The 22,005-nt window shown below is 43.9% G+C and overlaps 1 protein-coding gene across 1 annotated transcript; it reads right to left on the bottom strand.

Annotated features, from left to right (window-relative positions):
- Positions 1–222: 222 nt before the first annotated feature.
- On the bottom strand, positions 223–20,279 carry LOC308338289 (tripartite motif-containing protein 75-like; the record flags this gene model as incomplete). Its single annotated transcript, XM_080796323.1, is given in 4 exon segments — positions 223–1,633; positions 10,819–11,087; positions 19,789–20,105; positions 20,108–20,279. Coding segments are annotated over 4 exon segments (2,169 nt in total).
- Between the last annotated feature and the right edge of the window lie 1,726 nt (positions 20,280–22,005).

The raw sequence follows: 22,005 nt of genomic DNA, 5'->3' as shown, positions 1-22,005 counted from the left end.
ATAAAATTATAACGTATATACTTTGATCTTAGAATTCCAGAAACAGTTAATCCCCACATTTCTTTGGCTATTGAAACAAAATTTTTTAAAAAAAGAAAACAAAATGAGAAAATGTACTTAAGTCCCAAAGTATTAAAAAATTGGCACCACATTCACTGATAGTTGTACAATATTCCACCCACTGTCCGTAAGTTACAGACAGAAAATGAATCCAAGTCACAGTTAATAATCCCTCACTGCACAGATCGTGAGAGGTTTGGAGTCATGCCCCACACAGAAGTAAGGCTTCAGGACTTCAGAAAACGTATCCGTGAAAGAATGGATATGAGACCTGTCATTCAAACTGTAAAAGGAAATCTCCCCCAACTCATAGTCCAGATAAATGCCAACCCCTTTGGGCTTTTCCTTCAGTGCAAGAGCGACAGGAGTGGCCCCTTGTGCGACATAGCCACAGTCCCGCAGCTGAATTGTCCAGCGTCTGTTCCCTCCTGATGGGGGCCGCTTGCCCTTCCTGGAAAGGGGGTCCTTACAAAGCCCCACGACCCACTCCCGCTTGTCGCCAACCTGCACCTCCCAGTAATGTCGGCCACCATCGAAGCCCTCGGAACCCAGCACAACCAGATCCATCAGAAATCTCTTTGGATTCTGAGGAACGCCTGGCTTTCTCCTCACAAATGTCACTGACTTTTTATCCTCAGAGACAAGAAGATTCGGGTGTGCGGTCTCAGGATCCAGAGTAACCTCTTGTCTAAACTTCTGTATAACTTTCTGCAGAGCCAAGTATTGTGGAGGAAGACTGCATCCTTCAGTCCTTAACTGGAAAGAATAGAGAGCTGGGGGCTTCAGGCTTGCACACCTGTCCTGGATCCTCCTGACACCTGTCAGCAGCTTCACCTCCGACATCACACTCCTCTCTGCCACCTGGTTTAGGAGGTGTCGGACGGTGAAAACGTGGTCTGAAAGGGCGGTGATGTTCGCACAGAGTTTCTGCTGAATGTCTCTCTCTTCTTCCGCTACCCTTGCCAGAACAGCTTCTTGCTCACAGTCTACACATTCGTTCAGGTGCTCAAACTCAGAGGTTAATTTCTGACTCTGGTACTGCACCTTCTCTCTCAGTTCTAAGAGTTTTCGATCGTGGGTGGCTACTAGTTTCTGAACATCTGCCACCTGCCTCTTCAGCTGCCTGATGTAATGGCTGAGCCTCTGCCTGTGATGAGAGGCGGCCTCCTCCACAGGCCTCACCAAGTGGCCCTGGTGGTCAGGGGGCTGTGTGCACTTGGGACACAACACCTCGAGGTCCTCCTCACAGAAGAGGGTCAGGACCTGGTTGTGCTTCTCACACAAGTGTTCCTCTTCCAGCCTCCTCTTCTTGGTCCTGGTGACGTGGAGGAGCTTGGCAATGTCAATCATCCTTCCCAGCTGGGTGTTGCTCCTCAAGTGCCTCTCCTGGCATGCGTGACGGCACACGGGGCACGGGAACCTGTCCTTAAGATCAGCCCAGGACCGCTGGATGCAGCAGCGACAGAAGTTGTGCCCACATTCGGTGGTGATGGGGTCTCTGAGGTAATCCAGACAGATGGGACAGTTGGCTTCTGCCTGGAGTCCTGCCAGGGCTGCTGGGACTGCCATTGGGCTGTGAATGAAGACCTGGACTGAGGTGGGTTTTCTTCAAGAGCTGGAGCTTTGAAGGCTCTTTCTACTGAGAAGCCTCAGACGCACCCTCAGATCTTGCTGTTCTTCCTATCTTGAAGGTTTCATTCCTTTGAGGCAAATGGCCTCAAATACAAAGATAGGTGCCCAGGGAAGCTGCAGCCAGTCACAGGTTAGTGGGCAACCAACTGCCATTGGCAGTTTGGAGGATGTGAAGCCAGGTTATGCAATTCTCTTGGTCAGAATGTAGACACAACTTTAAAGTGCCTCTTCATTCCTGGAGAGGAGAAAAAATTGTTTCATGTAAAAAAAATATACCGTATTTGTGGCCCTGCTCACTGCCACATTTGAGGCAGCCACCAATTCTTCTCTCCACCCCCAGGATTCTACCTACACCCACACCAACCACAGGGAGCTGCATGGCATTGCAGAAAGTTAAAGACTTTGCAAATTGAACGTCCATCCCGAGTAGGATTTCCCCTTACTCATTATCTGGGGGATCTGGGGAAAGTAAATGACATCCTCATCTCTAAGAGAATCAAGTAAATAAGGATAAAATTCCCAACTTCAATAGTTTCAATCTTGTCAAAGATCCAATAAGAGAACCTGGTATTTTTTTGGTTTAAAACACAGATATTTCTGGGATGCCCGGGTGGCTCAGTTGTTAAGCGTCTGCCTTCAGCCTGGGTCATGATCCCAGGGTCCTGGGATTGAATCCCACAACAGGCTCCCTGCTCAGTTGGAAGCCTCCTTCTCCCTCTCCCATTCCCCCTGCTTGTGTTCCCTCTCTCACTGTGTCTCTCTCTGTCAAAGAAATAAATAAGTTCTTTAAAATAAATAAATAAATAAAACACAGATATTTCTTAAACCACAGCACTGAATTCATAGTATGTCAAAATTTACTTTTCACTTAAGCATCTCAACTGCAGGATACATCCAACTGTGTACATAAGTGGTTTGGACTAGATTAGATTTACTCTGAGGACCCTGCCAAGTCAGAAAGCTGTGATTTTGACAAGATGCATAGAATGGAATTGGAGATCGGGATTCGATGTGAGAAAATACTAAGAAACACACACATATATACACAACTACCTCCATAACCACTGATGAGATACCAACTAGTGAAGATTGGTGGGGACAAGATCCCCAGAAGAGGGCATGGAGTTTTCCCTTAGTAGCAGTTACTGATTCTGAAATATAGGCTGAAAGGCTGAAGCCAACTCTCAGGGTTGAGGGAACAAATGTGGACTAAAGGGCACCCCACAGAGGATGTGTCCTGGTAAATACTTCACACTTTAAATTGGTATCAGCGAAGTGTTACACCCTAGAGAGTCATGAACGGGACACCCCTTAAAAAGTCCATTGATTTAATCATCAGTTTAAAGCAATAGATTGATTTAATCAATTTAATCACTGATTTAAACCCTGATGGGTTTAAGGCAATCTCTGCTTGATTGTCAGAGTTCCCAAAATGAATTTCAAGGTATTAAGATATAAAGTCTTGGTGATCTGTGCTGTCACTGAAACACCCATACACAGGTGGTGAGCATGTGAGTTGGTATAACCACTTGAGAAAACTGTTTTGCATTGTAACCAACTTGGAACTCACGCATATCTTGGGACCCAGTTACTCTACTCAGGCTGTATAACCATCGGAAATATGAACCAGAACGGCTTCAAAATACATGCACCAACAGACCTACATGGAGGTTCATGACAACATTTTTCACAAGCCCAAACTTCAAATAACTCCAGTGTCTGACATTAGAATGCATGAATGAATTGTGGTGTATTCATACAATGGAACATCAATCAGCAATGGGAAGGTGCTAACTCCTCTTCACCCCAAAACTTGGATGAGTCACAGAGATATGTTGTGTGAAGAAAAACCAGGCACAAAATAATATAGACTGTGTGTAGGAAAAATGACTTAATGGTGTTAGACCCTCAGCACAATTGAAGTATTTGGAGAGGAGAGATAGGCAAGTAATTGGGGAAAACATTGGAAATATTTCTGGGGTGCTGGTAATAATCTTTTTTTCCCCCAAACATATAAACAGCTCTTATACCAAGTAATTCAAACAAACATATGAATAATCTGGATATAAAAATGGCCAAAGAAGATAAACAAATGGCCAATCATGAAATTGAAGCAGATCATTTTAGTAATGCAGAAACATGAGAATGAAAAACAAGAAAGATTATTCTTTGCATCTCATGAGACTGGCAGAGATTTGAAAGACTGCACACAGAGGGTAGTGGAGCCAGAAGGAGACCACGAGATCTTTTACAAGTCAGAGAGCATTTACAGAGAAGGAGGAAATATTCCTAGCAACAGGCCTGGCACATAGAAGGTGACCAATGGTAACTAATGATACCCCAGACTTTTCATACTCAGGACCCTCAGAACCTATCTCTGACTGAGTCCAGCACCCATTTGGGCCTCCATGCATCTGCTGTCCATGCATTCGGATCTAATCATTACCCATTCCCACAGGAGGACCCTCCCATCTGGAGGGCCACATCCTTCCCCTCAGCTCCAGCTTCTCCAACCACCAAGCTCTCCACAGGAGTCACCTGCCTTCCCTTTTCGAGCAGGATGAACTCCCTCTGGCCCCACCACCTTTGTACCTGCAGATCCCTTAGTTTTCTCCTATGAGGCCACCAGCTCTCCATTCGTTTGTCACTTTCTCTTGATCCAACCTTCCTGACTCTGTGATGGGTCACCTCTCTTAACACGGTGTCACAAAACAATAAGGATAGTATCATGAATTCACCTTTTAAGTCCATGACTGTTGTAAATTCACACAGGTCCTGGAAATCTGCATTCCCTACAGAACCATAACCTCCATGCTATGACCACCATGACTGTATCACCAAGTATCTCCTCAATCCTTGGCTAAAGCTGTTGAAAGACTAAACTTGGACAGGTTTCTGGGTCTCCCTTAAAAACTGAGTGTCTTTGGGCAACTCGTTTATACCCTCTGAGCATCTGTAAGCAAGCAGGTGGTTAGATTAAGAAGATCAAGCTTGCACAGGACCTGAGCACCAGAGATCTTGGCCTCATAGCGCTAATCCCTCCACTCCCCACCTACAGGTAATCCGCCCCTCACTGAGACCTCCCGGAAGGGGATTCTACATGCAGCTTCAGATCAGCCCCTCTGGGAGCTTTGTCACACACAGACAGTTGTCTACCTGTTTTCTGCTCCTAGGATAGGACAACGTAAGAACTATCAGTATTTTCACGTGAGTTAGGACAAGGCTCACTGAGGGACTGGTAACCATAAGAAATGGCATGTCTTTTAAGAGAAACCAAACCAACGGAGGCTTGGGTGGCTCAGTCAGTTAAAAGAAACCAAACCCAAGATGAGATTCCCTTGCAGGGTGCGATTTCTGGCCTTGCAGGGGCAGGAGCTCAGGGGACTACAGCTCATACCACTCTCCAGCCCCCTCTCCCAGTCCCACATTTTCCCAACTCCCTGCTTACCTGGACAGGCGACTCTGGATGGGTCTGTGAGGCTTGCACCCAAGAGGCTCACACTCAGGAGCAGCCGAAACCACTGCGCATAAGAAGCCACTGCCCATAACGGTGTGTGAGCACCCCATATATACACCGCTTGGAGGGTGGAGCTATTAGGGGCCCGCCCATCAGTCTGCTCGCTCCTCCGAGGAAAGGTGGGGCCAGGGCACGGGTGAGGCAGTTCCAAGATGCTGTTTGGTGGGGAGGGCATCTTCCGTGATTGAATCAGACCAGGTGGAGAGGGCTGTGTTAACACGCATAATCTCACTTGTGCCTTTGCAGTCCTCCCCAATCCCATTTTGGCTGATGAGGAGACTGAATCTGAAAGGCTAATGAGGCCAGATCATTCCCCTGCCCGCCACCCCCCCACCCAGGGATGTAATTCAGGTGATGAGTGACACCCTGTCCTCGCAGTACGTCTGTCCAGCACTGTGCAGCACGAGGACTGTGGCGCATCCTGCAGGAGCAGGTTTCAGGTCTGCAGCTCCTGAGAACCCTCAGAGTCTGAGCCTGTGCCTTGGACGCTCTAGTGGCCGAAACTGCCTTTTTCATAAGCGGAGCCAAGGTGAGAAAGCCAGCTCCGTTAGTCCCTATGTCGGTAATTGCTTTCGTTGTTGCAGTCAACAACCAAGACCTTGTCTTGCGACATGCGCATGCCCTGGTCTGAGGCCCGCACCTCCACCCAGCACTTCCCACAGGGCGCTCAGCCCCTCCACATCTCTCACAACTGCCTGGGGGAGTAAGTCCGAAGCTCATGGGTCTTTGCTGGGTGGTGGGTGGCTGGCCCTCACCTAAAGTGAATGGAATCATAGGGGCTTCCTCCACACAGTGGCTACGGTCCCCCATACGGGCCATGAGGCAGAGGCAGGGAGAGAAGCTGCTCTGGGAATGGCGGGCCCTGGAGGAGGCCCAGCCTGTAACCTGAAATAAATGACATGTGTCCTTGCTCAAACCAAACACGTTTCCGAATCTCACATAACCCTCACAGCAGTTATGGTTCCCAGTTTAGAGATGGGAACATTGAGGACCAGAGAGGTTAAGAGATGGAGAAGGGTGAGAACCCAGGCAAGGCTAACTCAGAATCCAAGAGCGCAGCTACCATGTATCCTGCCCCAACCCCCACCCACAGGGGCAATGATGGGCACTTCCAGTGGAGCCCCCTGGGGGGGCATTTCCTTCCCAAAGAGCATAAGCCTGAGGTTACAGCCTGCGCCCTACCCCCGCCTCCTGTTTCGAGAGACCTGTGTCCTTTTTTTGTTTGTTTTTTAAGATTTTATTTATTTATTTGAGAGAGACAGAGAGAGGAAAAAAAAAAAAAAGCATAAGCAGGGGGAAAGTCAGAGGGAGAAGGAGAAACAGGCTACCCACTGAGCAGGGAGCCTAATGCTGGGATGGACCCCAGGACCCTGGAACCTTGACCTGAGCGGAAGGCAGATGCTCAACCAACTGAGCCACCCAGGTACCAGTGACCTGTGTCCTTTCTTAACAATCACTCCATCACCACCCATATAGGCATTCTACATTTGACTGTGTCTCTCATGTCAGTGTTCCAAGGGCTAGTATGGAAAATGAATAGAAAGTGCTTCTAAAATAATTTTGCAAGGAAAATAGATCGTTTTCTGCATGTGAACACAGGATTCTGTATGTTAGAAATCAGCAGGAATTCATTGCTTGTGGTTTAACCGTATTATGCTGCTAAACCAGGAAAAATGATTAAATCAGCCACTTAAAATGAAACATTGTCATTCGTGAATACTAATAGATCATAGATGACAAAATATATTTTATGTTTTGTACTGTAAAAACAAATAATAGGCCTAGGGGCACCTGGCTGACTCAGTCGGCAGAGTGCACAACTCTTGGTCTCAGAGTTGTGGGTTCAAGCCCCACTTTGGGTGTAGAGATCACTTAAAAATAAAATCTCTAAAAAAAAAATAATCATTAGTAGGCCTGTATTTCAGTAATTTTTAAAAAAAGCCTCTCCCTACAATATACGTGGATGATTCCTAAATGATATGTATAGATAAACCAAGCATAGCAGTAAAAATCAGTAGCCACCAAGCAGCCATAGTGACACAAAGTAATACTTTGTATTTCACCAGGATGCATGCATATTTAAAATAGTTTATCAAGTATACTGGTGTGAGTGCCTGGGTGGGAGAGATTGGGAGCCAAGGATGAAGATAAAGGGGAAAACTAAAAGTTAAGAGATTAGCCTTCCCTGAATTACCATATACAATGAGCTGGCAAGGTCCCCCACACAACCAACCAAACGAAAATGAAGCAACCAAGAAAATTAAATGAGTTTCAGTAACATTCTCCTGAGCACCAAAAACTGTGGAAATGATATCCTATACATATGGAGTGGGAAGTCAGTTTGTTAACCTAATACCTTTTTAAACATTTTTTTAAAATTTACCATAGACTGAAGTATGCATATTTAAAAAATCAAATGATACAGAAATGTATAAGATCAAAACGATATTGTGTCATCTTCCCCGATGTTAGCTCCTATTATCTTTCCTGTATGTTTCTGCATCATTACTTTTTTTTACTTTTATTATTTTTTTTAGTAAACTCTAAACCCAAAGTGGACTTGAATTCATAATCTCAAGATCAAGAGTCATATATTCCTCTGACTGAGCCAGCCAGGCCCCCTATCTTTAGTTTTCACACATTTAAATATGTAACTATATTTCTATATTATATGTATGTATATGTATATGCATATAAATGAGATGGGATGATCTTATATATATTATTTTATGGGTTTGCTTTTCTTTTTTACAACTTAGACTTGTCCTTTTTATATTTTTTTATGGAGATATAATTAGTATGTAATATTGTACTCGTTTTCGGTATACAACGTAATGATTTGATATATTTATATATTGCAGTGATTACCACAGTAAGTTTTAGTCAACATCCATCAGTACACATAGTTACAAATGTGTGTGAGATGAGAACTTTTCAGATTTACTGCTTTAGTAACTTTCAGATATACAATACAGTTAACTGTATGGGGCGCCTGGGTGGCTCAGTGGGTAAAGCCTCTGCCTTCAGCTCAGGTCATGATCCCAGGGTCCTGGGATCAAGCCCTGCATCGCATTGGGCTCTCTGCTCAGCAGGGAGCCTGCTTCCCCTCCTCTCTTTCTGCCTGCCTCTCTGCCTACTTGTGATCTCTCTCTCTGTCAAATAAATAAATAAAATATTTAAAAAACAATACAGTTAACTATAGTCATCATACTATATATTATCCCCAGGACTTGTTTATAACTGGAAGTTTGTACCTTTTGATCACATTTATCCATTTTGCCTACCCTTCCCACTTCTAGCAATTGCCAATCTATTGTCTGTAACTAGAGGGTTTTTTTTGTTTTGTTTTGTTTTGCTTTGTTTAGATTCCACAAATAAGTGAGATCATACAATATTGTCTTTGTCCAACATATTTCGGTTTTTTTTTAAGATTTTATTTATTTGACAGAGAGAGCATAGGTGGGGACAAGAGGGGCAGAGGAAGAGGGAGAGGGAGATGGCAGGCTCCCTGCTCAGCAGGCAGCCCAATGTAGGGCTCGATCCCAGGAGCCTAGGATCATGACTCAAGCCAAAGGCAGACACTTAACCTACTGAGCCACCCAGGTGCTCCCTGTCTGACATATTTCATTAAGCATAATGCCCTCAAAATCTATCCATGTTGTTGCAAGTGGCAGGATTTCCTTCCCCTTTGGTGGCTGAATATTTCATTGTGTGGGTGATATATATATATGCATACATATCACATTTTCTTCATCTGTTTACCTGTTGATGGACACTTAGGTTCTTTCCATGTGTCGGCTATTGTAAATCATGCTACAATGAAAGTGGGAGTGCAGATGTCTCCTCAAGAATGTGATTTCATTTCCTTCAGATAAATACCCAGGAGTTTAATTACTAGATCACCTAGTAGATCTATTTTTAATTTGGGGAAGAACCTCCCTACTGTTTTCCATGGTGGCTGCAGCAATTTACATTCCCACCAACAGTGCACATAGTTCTGTTTACTCACCAACACTTATCCCTTTCTTCTTGATAACCATGCTAACAGGTGTGAGGTGATACTTCATTGTGGTTTGTTTGTTTGTTTAAAGATTTATCTATTTGAGAGAAAGTGCGGAGGAGAGGAAGAGGAAGAGAAAGTCTTAAGCAGACTCTGTGCTGGGTGAGGAGCCTGTCTCGGGGATCGGTGTCACCACCCTGAGACCTCAACTTGAGAGGAAACCAAGAGTTGGACACTAACCAACTGAGCTGCCCAGGTCCTCCATCTCACTGTGGTTTTGATTTGCATTTCCCTGATGATTACTGATGTTGAGCATTTTTTCATGTACCTGTTGTCCATTTAGATATCTTCTTTGAAACATGTCTATTCAGTTCCTCTGCCCATTTTTTGAATCAGATTGAGTTTGTGACTTCATTATATATTTTAGATATTAACCCCTTATCAGATATATGATTTGCAAATGTTTTCTCCCATTCAATAGGTTGCCTTTCATTTTGTTGTTCCTTTGCCATACAGAAGCTTTCTTTTAGTTTGACGTAGTCCCACTTGTTTATTTGGCTTTTGTTTTATCCTTTTTAAAGTATTAAATATTATGCATGCTTACTTATGGCACTCATACAACCAAAAACTATTTCACTGCAATTTTCTAAATTGCTACCAACTTTACACACCAATAGAATATTCAAAACTATAAGCAAGAATGGAAAACCAATAATTTCAGGTTTTATGGAAACCAAGTTGTTATTTGTCACTAAAACAGAAGTCTCAGGCACCTGGGTGGCTCAGTCCATTAAGCATCTACCTTCAGCTCAGGGCTGGGATCAAGGCCTGCATAAGGCTCCCTGATGAGCCAGGAGCCTGCTTCTCCCTCTCCTTCCTCCCCTCCTACCTGCTCATGCTCTCTCTCTCTTTCAAATAAATAAATAAATAATTTTAAAAATTTTAAAAACCCAGGGCACCTGGGTGGCTCAGTCATTAAGCATCTGCCTTCGGCTCAGGTCATGATCTCAGGGTCCTGGGATTAAGCCCCGCATCAGGTTCCCTGCTCAGCAGGAAGCCTGCTTCTCCCTCTCCCATTCCCCCTGCTTGTGTTTCCTCTCTTGCTGTGTCTCTGTCAGTTAAATAAATAAAATCTTTTTTTTTAAAAATCTAAAAACCAGAAATCTCAACGTGAACACAGAAGAAATAAGGTGTATGGCATGTTGTTTTCAAGACATAGCAATGCATAGATATTATATATGCCACCGTGCTAATTCCTAAAATCCTACCTGTCCTTTACAGTTGTCTTTGAAAAGAAGTATTTCCCATGTTAAAGGGAAGATTGGGATTTTTTTCACTCCTAAAATATTTTTAATTTTGTCTTTTTTTCTTTAAGATTTTATTTCTTTATTTGTCATAAGGAGAGAGAGAGAGCACAAGAAGGGGGAACAGCAGGCAGGGGGAGAAGCAGAAGCAGGCTCCCCGCTGAGCAAGGAGCCTGATACAGGGCTCTACCCCTGTTAGGGTCCGTGATCAAAGGAACGAGACTGATGCAAAGCGAAAGTCAAGTAAAGCTTTATTTCGAGCCAAGCATCAAAAATCAAACCAACTGGTAGGGGCCGTCTCTTACGAAGAGGCGACGAGGATGACCCCTGACGAGGCCGCTCCCCCAAGGAGGCTGCTCCGGACAAGGCGGCTCTCGACCACGAAGAGGCAACTACTAGGACGACAACCCCAATGACACAGACTCTGCTCCCCATGATGCCGCTCCCCCAGGCCGCTCCTGGCGGCGCCGCAGCTCGAGGCAGCGAGGCCGCTGGTGGCGGTGAGGCTGCTGGTGGCGGTGAGGCTGCTGGCGGCTACGAGGACCAGGACAACCACGACGCTCCCACGACTACCCTAACGGCTCCCGACAACTATCACTCTGACGACTACCCTAACGGTAGTTAGGATACCTAACGGTATCCCAACGGCTACTCTAACTGCTATACCAAGGGCTATTCTAACTGCTCCTACTACTCCCCCGTCAGCCTCACAGACCAACCTTTATATAGGTGGTTGAGCCCCGCCCACACACAGGTGGCCAATGGGATTTCAACTCACCACAGTAAATATATGCGCGCCCCACTGACTCCATGTCTCCATCCGGCCTGGCCCGCCCCTATATCGGGGTTTGCTACTAAGTTCCTCTGGCTAACCAGGCCCTTACACTCCAGCACCCTGGGATCATGACCTGAGCTGAAAGCAGACGATTAACTGACTGAGCCACCCAAGCATCCCAATAGTTTTCATTTTGGGATGATTTCACCCACAGAAATGTTACAAGAGGAGTCTAGTGACCATAGTATATTCTTCATTTAGATGGGACTGCTTTTATTTTGCCCCATCCTTTATCTCTCTGTTTATTCAGAGCTTTATTTTTCTTTTATGAACCATTGGAGAAGACAAACGCTTCAATAGATTATGTGCTAAGAATAAGGATGTGCTCCTGGCTAACCACAGTGCAGTTACCATGTAAGAAATTTAGCACTGAGGGACGCCTGGGTGGCTCAGTTGGTTGAGCAGCTGCCTTCCGCTCAGGTCATGATCCCAGCATCCTGGGATCGAGTCCCACATTGGGCTCCTTGCTCAGCGGGGAGCCTGCTTCTCCCTCTGCCTCCGTCTGCCAGTGCGCTCGCTCTCTCTCTCTCTCTCCCTCTGACAAATAAATAAATAAAAAATCTTAAAAAAAAATTTAGCACTGATACAATCTGTTACATCATAATTGAAAATAGAGTCCCTATTTACATTTCCTGAGTCGTCCCAATAATGCTCTGTACAGATTTTTTTCCTGATCCAGGACCCAATATAGGATCACAAATACCATTCAGTTGCCCTTTTTATTCTCCTTTGATTGGGAAGAGTTCTTCAGTTTTTCTATATCTTTCGTAATATTGACACTTTTGAAGAATTCAAACTACTTATTTTGTGAACCATCCCACATAGTTGGAACTGTCTGATGAATTCGTCAGGTAAAGGTTAAGAATTTTAGGCAGGAATACTAAATGTGTGATGTCGGGTCCTCCTCAGTGCATCATGTGGATTTTACATATTACTGCCAAGAATTGAGTTTTTATTTGGGTTCATGAATGCAGGTTTTTTTTTTTTTCCTCACATGGTAAATACATTCTCTTTTGGATAAATAAGATCTATCCTGGAGATGGGAGGTGGTAGTGGTTGGCAGAGAAGAGACGATTTTACTGTTGTTGGTTTTTTTTAAAGATTTTATTTATTTATTTGACAGAGAGAGATCACAAGTAGGCAGAGAGGCAGGTAGAGAGGGGGGGAAGCAGTCTCCCTGCTGAGCAGAGAGCCTGATGCGGGGCTCAGTCCCAGGACCCTGAGATCATGACCTGAGCTGAAGGCAGACGCTTAACCCACTGAGCCACCCAGGCGCCCCATGTTTATTTTTTTTTAAGATTGTATTTATTTATTTGATAGAGAGAGCTAGGATAGAGAGACAGTGAGAGAGGGAACTCAAGCAGGGGGAGTGGGAGAGGGAGAAGCAGACTCCCCGCAGAGCAGGGAGCCAGATGTGGGACTTGATCCCAGGACACTGGGATCATGACCAGAGCCAAAGGCAGGTGCTTAACAACTGAGCCACCCAGGTGTCCCAATTTTACTGTTTCTTTGTTGTAATGACAGCTATGAGCTGAATCAACCCTTATAGTAAAGAGGAGGGAATGTGGGACTAATAAGCCACACCAGGAAGACAAAATCAATTAGTAAGGTGTGCAATGTACCATTTTGGTGTATGAGATTTATATATTCCATACTTAACTAATTACTTGACAAATGCCTCAAGTAGGGGTTCCTGGCTGGCTCAGTTGGTAGACCCCTTGATCTCGGGGTCATGTGTTCGAGCCCCACATTGGCCATAGAGATTATTTGAAATAAATAAATAAAAACAAATACCTCAGATATTTATTGAGCAATTATTACTAACCAGGCACCATCATAGGAGCTGGAAATACAGGACTGGAGAACAGCAATTCCCCACTGCCTTGGCTCCAGCCACTCACACTCTGCCCTGCCTCAGGGTCTTTAAAAATATTTGCCTCAAATGTGAAAACAAGGATGCCTGGGTGGCTCAGTGGGTTAAAGCCTCTGCCCTCGGCTCAGGTCGGATCCCAGGGTCTTGGGATCGAGCCCCGCATCAGGCTCTCTGCTCAGCAGGGAGCCTGCTTCCCCCTCTCTCTCTTCCAGGCACTCTGCCTACTTGTGATCTCTGTCTGTCAAATAAATTAAAAAAATATATTTTTTAAAAATGTTATAACAATGTCACTTGATTTACCACCAAGCTCCTCTGCCACATCAGAAAACTATTCATCTCCACATCTCAGTGGTGGACCTTCCATTGGACTAATAGCAAATGTAGAAATCCTTGGAAGCATGTTTGAATCCTCCAACTCCTTAACCCCCACCAATCAAACCAACAGCAAGTCCCATGGGCATTAGCTTGAAACTGTATCACTGCCTCTTCTCACCACCTTGCTTAGGGCCCCTGCGTTTATGCCTTCCTCCTCACTGCCCCCCTTTAAAACCACAGAATTTTAATGGGGGAATGTCCCTGTTCATGAGCCCTGGCAAGCCGAAAACTGGTGTAGAGTCACAGCTGATTCTTGTCAATCTCAGTGCCAAGAACAGAATAAGTAAGTAAAGGAAAGTAAATAAACACACACTAGTATTTAAGTGACTTTGCTGCCAGATCACTTATGAAGTCACTGAAAAAGGGTCAACCGAGTAATAAATCCTGGTAGCCGTTTGCTTTGAGGTTACAGTTTGAAGAGGATACAAAGATATCAATTCTTCAAATCACCTATTCTAGGACAATGTGGAACAATTGTCGAAGTCAATTTCATCAAGACCGTTTTTCCCTGGGGTATAAATCTGTACAGTAACTCATATTACAGACAATGGGATTAGCCAACCCAGCAGGGAGAATACACACACACACACACACACATATATATATGTATGTATATGTATATGTATATGTATATGTATATGTATATGTATATATATTCTGTCATATATATATGTCATAAGAGGAATATTAGTGGGAACATGAAAGTTAAAGCTGCTTTGGTGAGAGTTCAGAAGGATTTGAGGAGGGGGTACCTGGCTGGCTCCATCGGTATTCTTGATCTTGGGGTTTGTGATTGAGCCATGTTGGGTGTGGAGAACACTTAAAGGTTAAAATTTAAAATAAAAGGGGCACCTGGATTAAGAATCCAACTCTTCTTTTTGTTTTTTTAAGATTTTATTTACTTATTTGTCAGAGATAGAACACAAGCAGGGAGAGCAAGCAGGATCCCCACTGAGCAGGACTCTGGGATCGTGACCTGTGTGGAAGGGAGATGCTTAACCCACTGAGCCACCCAGGCATCCCAAGGGTCCAACTCTTGATCTCAGATCAGGTCTTGATCTCAGGGTCACAAGTTCAAGCCCCGTGTTGGGCTCCATGCTGGGCATGGAGTCTATTTTCAAAAATAATGATAAGGGGCGCCTGGGTGGCTCAGTGGGTTAAAGCCTCTGCCCCGCATCGGGCTCTCTGCTTGGCAGGGAGCCTGCTTCCTCATCTCTCTCTGCCTGCTTGTGATCTTTGTCTGTCAAATAACTAACGAAAATCTTTAAAAAAAAAAAAAAACTTTTTTGGGGGCGCCTGGGTGGCTCAGTCATTAAGTGTCTGCCTTTGGCTCAGGTCATGATCCCAGGGTCCTGGGATCAAGCCCCACATTGGGCTCCCTGTTCTGCAGGAAGCCTGCTTCTCCCTCTCCTTCTGCTGCTCCCCCTGCTTGTGTTCCCTCTCTCGCTGTGTCTCTGTCTGTGAAATAAATTAAAAAAACAAAAACAAAACTTTTTTCAAATAATAATGATAATAAAATAAAAATTAAGTTAAAATTTTTAAAAAAGGATTTGAGGAACAGGTTATTCTAAACTGGAGGAAAGTTAATTCTTGTCATACAGCAGGGGAAAACATGGCTGAATGTGTCCTCCAGTTGTGCGGAAAGCAGAACTTGAAAGTGATGAACCTGAATACTTAGCTGAGATTGCCAAGCAATGTACTGAAGGGACAACCCGGTTCCCTTCTTGCCGCTTACAGAAAAATGGAGAGGAAAAAAGTAAACTGAGGGAAGAAAAAAAGGAAGAGAATTTTATGATTTGGGAGGGCTTGACCTATCCAGATTGCAAAAACAGCTAAAATTAGGAGTTCCACTGTTGAGAGAGTGTGCTGGGCAGAAGACCAGGATTGTGGCCACACACACTTGTGCTGAAGTTCTTAAGGGTCACTGGTTCCAGGCAATTCTGAAATCCAGTGAGCAAATGCCTTTCAGTTTCAAGAGTTTAGAGTCATCCTCTGTGGCTGGAGACCCTGCCCTGAGGGTCCATATAGTTTGAACTTTATGGAATTACAGTTAATATACTGTGCTGACTGTAGAGATGCCTGGGTGGCTCAGTCTGTTAAACATCAGCCCTTGGCTCAGGTCATGATGATCTCCAGGTCCTGGGACCCAGCCCCACATGGGGCTCCCTGCTCAGCAGGGAGTCTGCTTGTACTGCTCCCTCTGCCCCTCCCCCCTCCTGTTCTCTCTCAAATAAATAAAATCTTTAAAAAATTATATATATATAATTTGCGTGTATACACACACACACACACACACACATACACATACACACACACACTGTGGTAACTGTATGTTGTGTTATTTAATTAACCATGGTGAATGAATTTTGTGCTTATCAAAACGAGGCAAAGGAGAACTGCCCCTGTGTTTTCGCTCTAACTTTAACTCAACCTTACCCCTGGCCTTTATCATGTCATTTAAGTAGCTCCTGGGTTCCTTACCCACAGAAGCCTTGGCCAATTAAGAGATTTTTTTTCCCCTCTCATTCCAATCTGTTTGGACATTACTTTCAACAACTCTTCTAATGACTCACCAGGATTTCATTATAATAATGCTTTATAATTCTCCCACTGAAAAGTGTTTTAATGCTTATTTTACTTAAAAAGAAACATTTCTGATGTGGGTGAAGTTATTGAGTAACTGCTGTCAAATGAAGCCAAAACTATTACCAGTTTCAGTGTCAATCTATTCACAAGTTATAATTGGAGAGTTTTAATTTAGCAAATTCTAGCACTATTAATGGGAATTTCACTGATGTCTAATTGGAAATCAAGAATTGTGGCAAATGATAGCTTTTCACCTCATACTAATGTATTCTTTCCAGCCACCTTCCAGATAAGTGGGGCTTTGCAATTAATTTTAGAAAATGGAGTAACTGAAAATGCGTGTCACCTCCTGCTGTTGGCTTTTCAGCCTCAGTGGGTCATTCTAATGCCCTTTCTAGTTGCAGTGACAGTGCTGAGAGATCACACATGTGATGCATAGAGTTAAATTGCTGGGTGGAGTACTAGAGCAGTGCCCTTCAGATCCACACTTTACATGAAAAAGTAGGATGTTTTATCTTGCCAAGCAGCTGAGATAAGCGCTACACACTGTCCTAATCAATGTAGGGGTTCCTCCTACCTCAACCAAAAGGATCCAGGGGCACCTGAGTGGCTCAGTCGTTAAGCGACTTTCGCTCAGGTCATGGTCCCAGGGTTCTGGGATAGAAACCCAAATTGGGCTCCCTGCTCAGTGGGCAGCCTGCTTCTCCCTCTCCCCTCTTTTACTCCCCCTGCTTGTGTTCCCTCTCCCGCTGTCTCTCTCTGTCAAATAAATAAAATCTTTAAAAAAAAAAAAAAGAAAGGAAGAAGAGAAAGGGGTTCTAAAAACTCTCCTGAGCATCTTCCTCAAATTATAGACATAAACTACAAATATACAAAATGAAATTTTTTCACAGATTTTCTCTCTTTTGGAGAGAGAGAGTGTGGGGGGAGGGGCCCCGAGGGACAAGTAGATGCTATGTTGACCACAGAGCCAGAAAAGGAGCTCTATCCCATAACCTGAGATCACTAACCAAGCCTAAATCAAGAGTCCCAGGCCCAACAGACTGAGCCACCCAGGACCCCCACAAAATAAAACTCTTTATTACCAAGATTATAAACAATACACATATAGGATTCCAAATATAAGTATTTTCTAAAATGACAGTTTAACATAATGTAATATAACACAAGTATGTGGTATTTTGAGGTTATATATGAACCTGGTTTTCAAAAATGCAAGACAAGGCAAAATAAACAGAATTCTGTAAATACCTTGTATAAACAAAGACAAAATGAAAAACTGACTGTGGTACTTTTGTACCTTAAGAGTATTTATAAATTTGCTTAGGTTGTAATCCTGGCCACTAATTAATAAGATAAGGTCTATACACACTGGATTCTGCAAAAGTGCTCTAAAACCTTCTGGCATTAAATGGGCTTCTCAAAAAAATAAAATAAAATAACATGACATAACATAACATAAATTAACATAACATAAAATAACATAAAGTAAAATAAAAAATAGGCTTTTCCAAATCTAACAATACCAAAAGTAGAAGACCATTTTCTTCAGTATATTGTAAAGCACAGAATTTAATACTGATTCAATGAACTGGTGAATTTCTAGGAATGGAAAATACATAGGAAAATTATAAATGTTGCAAATGCACTTATGAAAATTTGAAAAGATAATGTAAAAAAATTTTTATTAAGTAAACTCTATCCTCAACTTGAGCTTCGAACTCACAACCTCGAGATCAAGTCACATGTACTGTGAACTGAGTCAGCCAGGCATCCCAAAACCTGTAATTTTTATATATTTGACTTTGGGATTACAAAAGCACTTTGCATTTGTTTCCTGCACCACTCATATGAAGTATTCCTGCTAAGTAATACATCATAGTTACTGCAAGAGAGAGGCACTATCTCTCAGAGAGATGACTATCTTTTAGGTGTTAACACAACGCACTGCACTATCTTTGCAATTTCTTGTGAATATAGAATCATTTTTAAAAAGGTAAAACCCACATGCAACCGAAGCGCAAATTACCATAATTCTTGGGATCATATCATTCCAACAATTAGTAATTATATAATTAACATTCCAAGTGGCATGTGTGAATAACAGAAAGAAAAATATCAACCTGCGAAAGTCCCCAGGTATTTCTTTATTCATGAGTTACTATATTGTAAGGTCTGAAGTAGGTTTAATATAGAAATAAGCCCTAAATTAAAAAAAAAAAAGAAGACATAAGCCCTAAATTCTTCCCTAAATGTATCAGTGTTAAGTATAGATATGAGAACTGTTATTCAAATTAAACCTTCCCCAACTCGTAGTCCAGAAAAATGTCAATCCGCCTGGACTTTATTGGACCAGACAGAACTGGATTTACTAGCATCCATCTTTTGGGGATGGAGAAGTCATTGCATTTCTGGGAAAAGATTCGTATAGACACCTACAGCCCATTGACCATTTTCCTCTTACTTCCACCTGCCAATAATGCCTGCCAGAAACAACCCTCTGGAGACTCAGGACAGCTGGTAAAAAAGTAAAGTTGCTGAGATTGTAAGAAAAGTTTGTTTTCACCTCTCCTAATGTTGCACTTTTTCTGTCTTCTGAGATAATAAGACTGGGGTGAGCAGTTTCAATATCTAGAGTCAAATTGACCTTAAACAGATTGATAATTTTCTGTAGGTTAAAATACTGTTCAGGAGAACCAATATGTTTTTTCTTGAATTTATATGAAAAGAATGCTAGTTCATTTAGCTTTTCATACCTGTTATAGGTACTTTCTTTTTTTTAAGAGATTATTTATTTGAGAGAGAGAGGGAGAGAGCACAAGAGAGGAGAGGGGGAGTGGAAGGGAGAAGCAGGCTCCCAGCAAGAAGCCTGACACAAGGCTCGATCCAATGACCCTGGAATCATGACCTAAGCTGAAGGCAGATGCTTAACCAACTGGGCCCCCCAGGTGCCCCGGTTATAGATAGTTTCAAAACCTGGGAGCAACTCCTGTTCTGACTACACAGCTATCTGCTATTATTTCAAACAGGGGCCTTTTAGAATGCTCACATGCTGTGAGAATTTTACTTTGTTCTCATTCAGTTTCTCTTGAATGGCTTTCTCTTCAATCTGTAATTTGAATTCTTCTCTTTAAGAAAACTTTTTTTTAAAAAAGATTGTATTTATTTATTTGACAGAGATCACAAGTAGAGAGGCAGAGAAAGAGAGAAGGGGAAGCAGGCTCCCCGCTGTGCAGAGAGCCCCATGCGGGGCTCGATCCCAGGACCCTGAGATCATGACCTGAGCCAAAGGCAGAGGCTTAACCCACTGAGCCACCCAGGAGCCCCTCTTTAAGAAAACTCTTAAATTTGACTGCCTTTGGCTCAGGTCATGATCCCGGAATCCCAGGATGGAGTCCCATATCAGTCTCCCAGCTCAGCTTCTCCCTCTGACCTTCTCCCCTCTCGTGCCCTCTCTCTCTCTCTCCCCCAAATAAATAAATAAATAAAATCTTTAAAAAAAAAAAAAAAACTTTAAAAAAAAAACCTCTTAAATTGTTTAAAATCAGAGTGTAATTTCCCCCTTTGATTTCTTATCTTCATTCGAAATTCAAATGATTCTGAGACTTGCATTTCTAACCCCCTCTCATCATCTTCAATCTGCTTCTTCAGGGGCTCTATGGAGCTTTTGAGGTTCTTCCTGTGGCCAGCCGCAGCTTGCTCGACAGGTGTCAGGGGGTGGCCCCGGTGGCCGGAGGAGACCTTGCACCGGGGACACAGCAGCTCCAGGTCCTTCTCACAGAACAGGGTCAGAGGCTGACCGTGCTGCTCACACAGGTCTTTCCCTTCCTGCAGTCTTCTCTTGCTCCTCCTGGCGGGAAGCTGCTGGACCAAATCGGTCACATGACTTAACTGCACGTTCCTCTTGAAGTTCCTGTCAGACGGTGGAAGCAGACGGGACAAGGGAGGATGTCCTGTAGGTCTTCCCAGCGCTGGTGGATGCAGGAGCTACAGAAGTTGTGCCCACAGTCAGTGGTCACTGGGTCTCTCAGGTAATCCAGGCAGATAGGGCAGCTGGCCTCAGCCTGGAGCTCAGCCAGGGAGGCTGCAAAGGGCATTTTATAGTCAGGGTTTCTGTGTGAGGAAACTCCCTTAGAAATGTTTGGTTGTCCTGGAAGTAGGAAAAGTGAGAGGCTGAGGGCTCCTCAGCCTTCACCCTCCTTCCTGGCAGGAGCATCTAGGGAGACACAGCCCCCAAGTTTAACTACTACTTCATCCCCTTAAGTCCCAGGGGGAGCTTCGATAAGAAGTCACAGTACATACCAAATAGTGATGACCCTGGCACTTCCTCCTCTTGCCGCTGGTGCCCAGCCCAGCTGAAGCAGAGCAATGGAATTCTGCTGGCCAGGAAAGAACCATAATCCACGTCACCAATTCATTCCTATGGGCAAGAAGACACTCATCTGAAACTGAAGGTCACTGAGCATTAATGCCATCCTTCCAGTACAATCCCTCCTTAGCTGAAATCAAAATGTGGATGAGGTGGAATTTTCCCCATAGATACATTCTAGTTAAGAATGCAGTAGTAGGAGCACCTGGGTGGCTCAGTGGATTAAGCCTCTGCCTTTGGCTTAGGTCATGATCTCAGGGTCCTGGGATCGAGTCCTGCATCAGGTTCTCCGCTCAGCAGGAAGCCTGCTTCTGCCTCTCTCTCTCTCTGCCTGCCTCTCTGCCTATTTGTGATCTCTCTCTGCCAAATAAATAAAATCTTAAAAAAAAAAATGCAGTAGTAGGATGGGGCGCCTGGGTGGCTCATTCAATCAAACATCTGCCCTCAGCACGGGTCATGATCCCAGGATCCTAGGATCAGTCCATCACTGGACTCCCTGCTCAGCAGGGAGTCTGCTTCTCCTCTCCCTCTAACCCTCCCCCCTGCTTGTGCACTCTCTTTTCTCTCTCAAATAAATAAATAACATCTTAAAAAAAAAAAAAAAAGAAAGAAAGAAAGAAATGCAGTAGGATGGCCATTGCAGTACACTAAGCTCCACAGAGATGGCCCCGGGGTAAGTGAGAGCCAGGCAGGCATTGGTCACTCTGTGCCTCACTGAGGAAAATTAATCACGGGCAAAGCAGGTCCTAAGAAGCTGAGAAACAACATGTCATCATATGCATTCATCTGTGCAAACTTGAGAGGAGCACAAGAACAAGCACATGGATGCTTCTGTCAACCTCTCAGAGTTTTCTAAGTGCTTGGAGAGGTGGAAGACCACGTCTGCCAAAGAGAAAGGAAAATTTGAAGACACGGCAAAAGTGGACAAGGACCGTTATGAAAGAGAAATGAAAACTTTTTGTTTTAAGATCTTATTTATTTATTTGACAGAGAGAAAGCGTGAGAGGGAACACAAGCAGGGGCAGAGGGAGAAGCAGGCTCCCCGCTGAGCAGGGAGCCCAATGAGGGGTTCAATTCCAGGCCCCCAGGATCATGATCTGAGCCAAAGGCAGATGCTTCACTATTGAAATTAGTTGAAGTTGCCTGGGAGAGTAAAACCTGAGAAAGTAAAACTTATATGCTCCCTACAGGGGAAACCAAAAAGAAGCTCAAGGATCCCAATGCACCCAACTGGCCTCCTTCTGCCTTTTCCTTGTTCTGTTCTGAGTATCAGCTAAAAATCAAAGGAGAACATCCTGCCGTATCCATTGGCGACGTTGCGGAGAAGACAGGGGAGGACGAGGAGCAACACTGCTGCAGATGACAAGCGGCATCATGAAAAGGCCACTCAGCTGATGGAAAAAATGAAAAGAATATTGCTGCACACTACACGCAAGGGAAGCCTGAGATGGTAA

The sequence above is a fragment of the Martes martes genome (genome assembly GCF_963455335.1).
Source record: "Martes martes genome assembly, chromosome: 2".
NCBI lineage: Eukaryota > Metazoa > Chordata > Mammalia > Carnivora > Mustelidae > Martes > Martes martes.
This window is presented reverse-complemented; position numbering and strand designations above follow the sequence as displayed.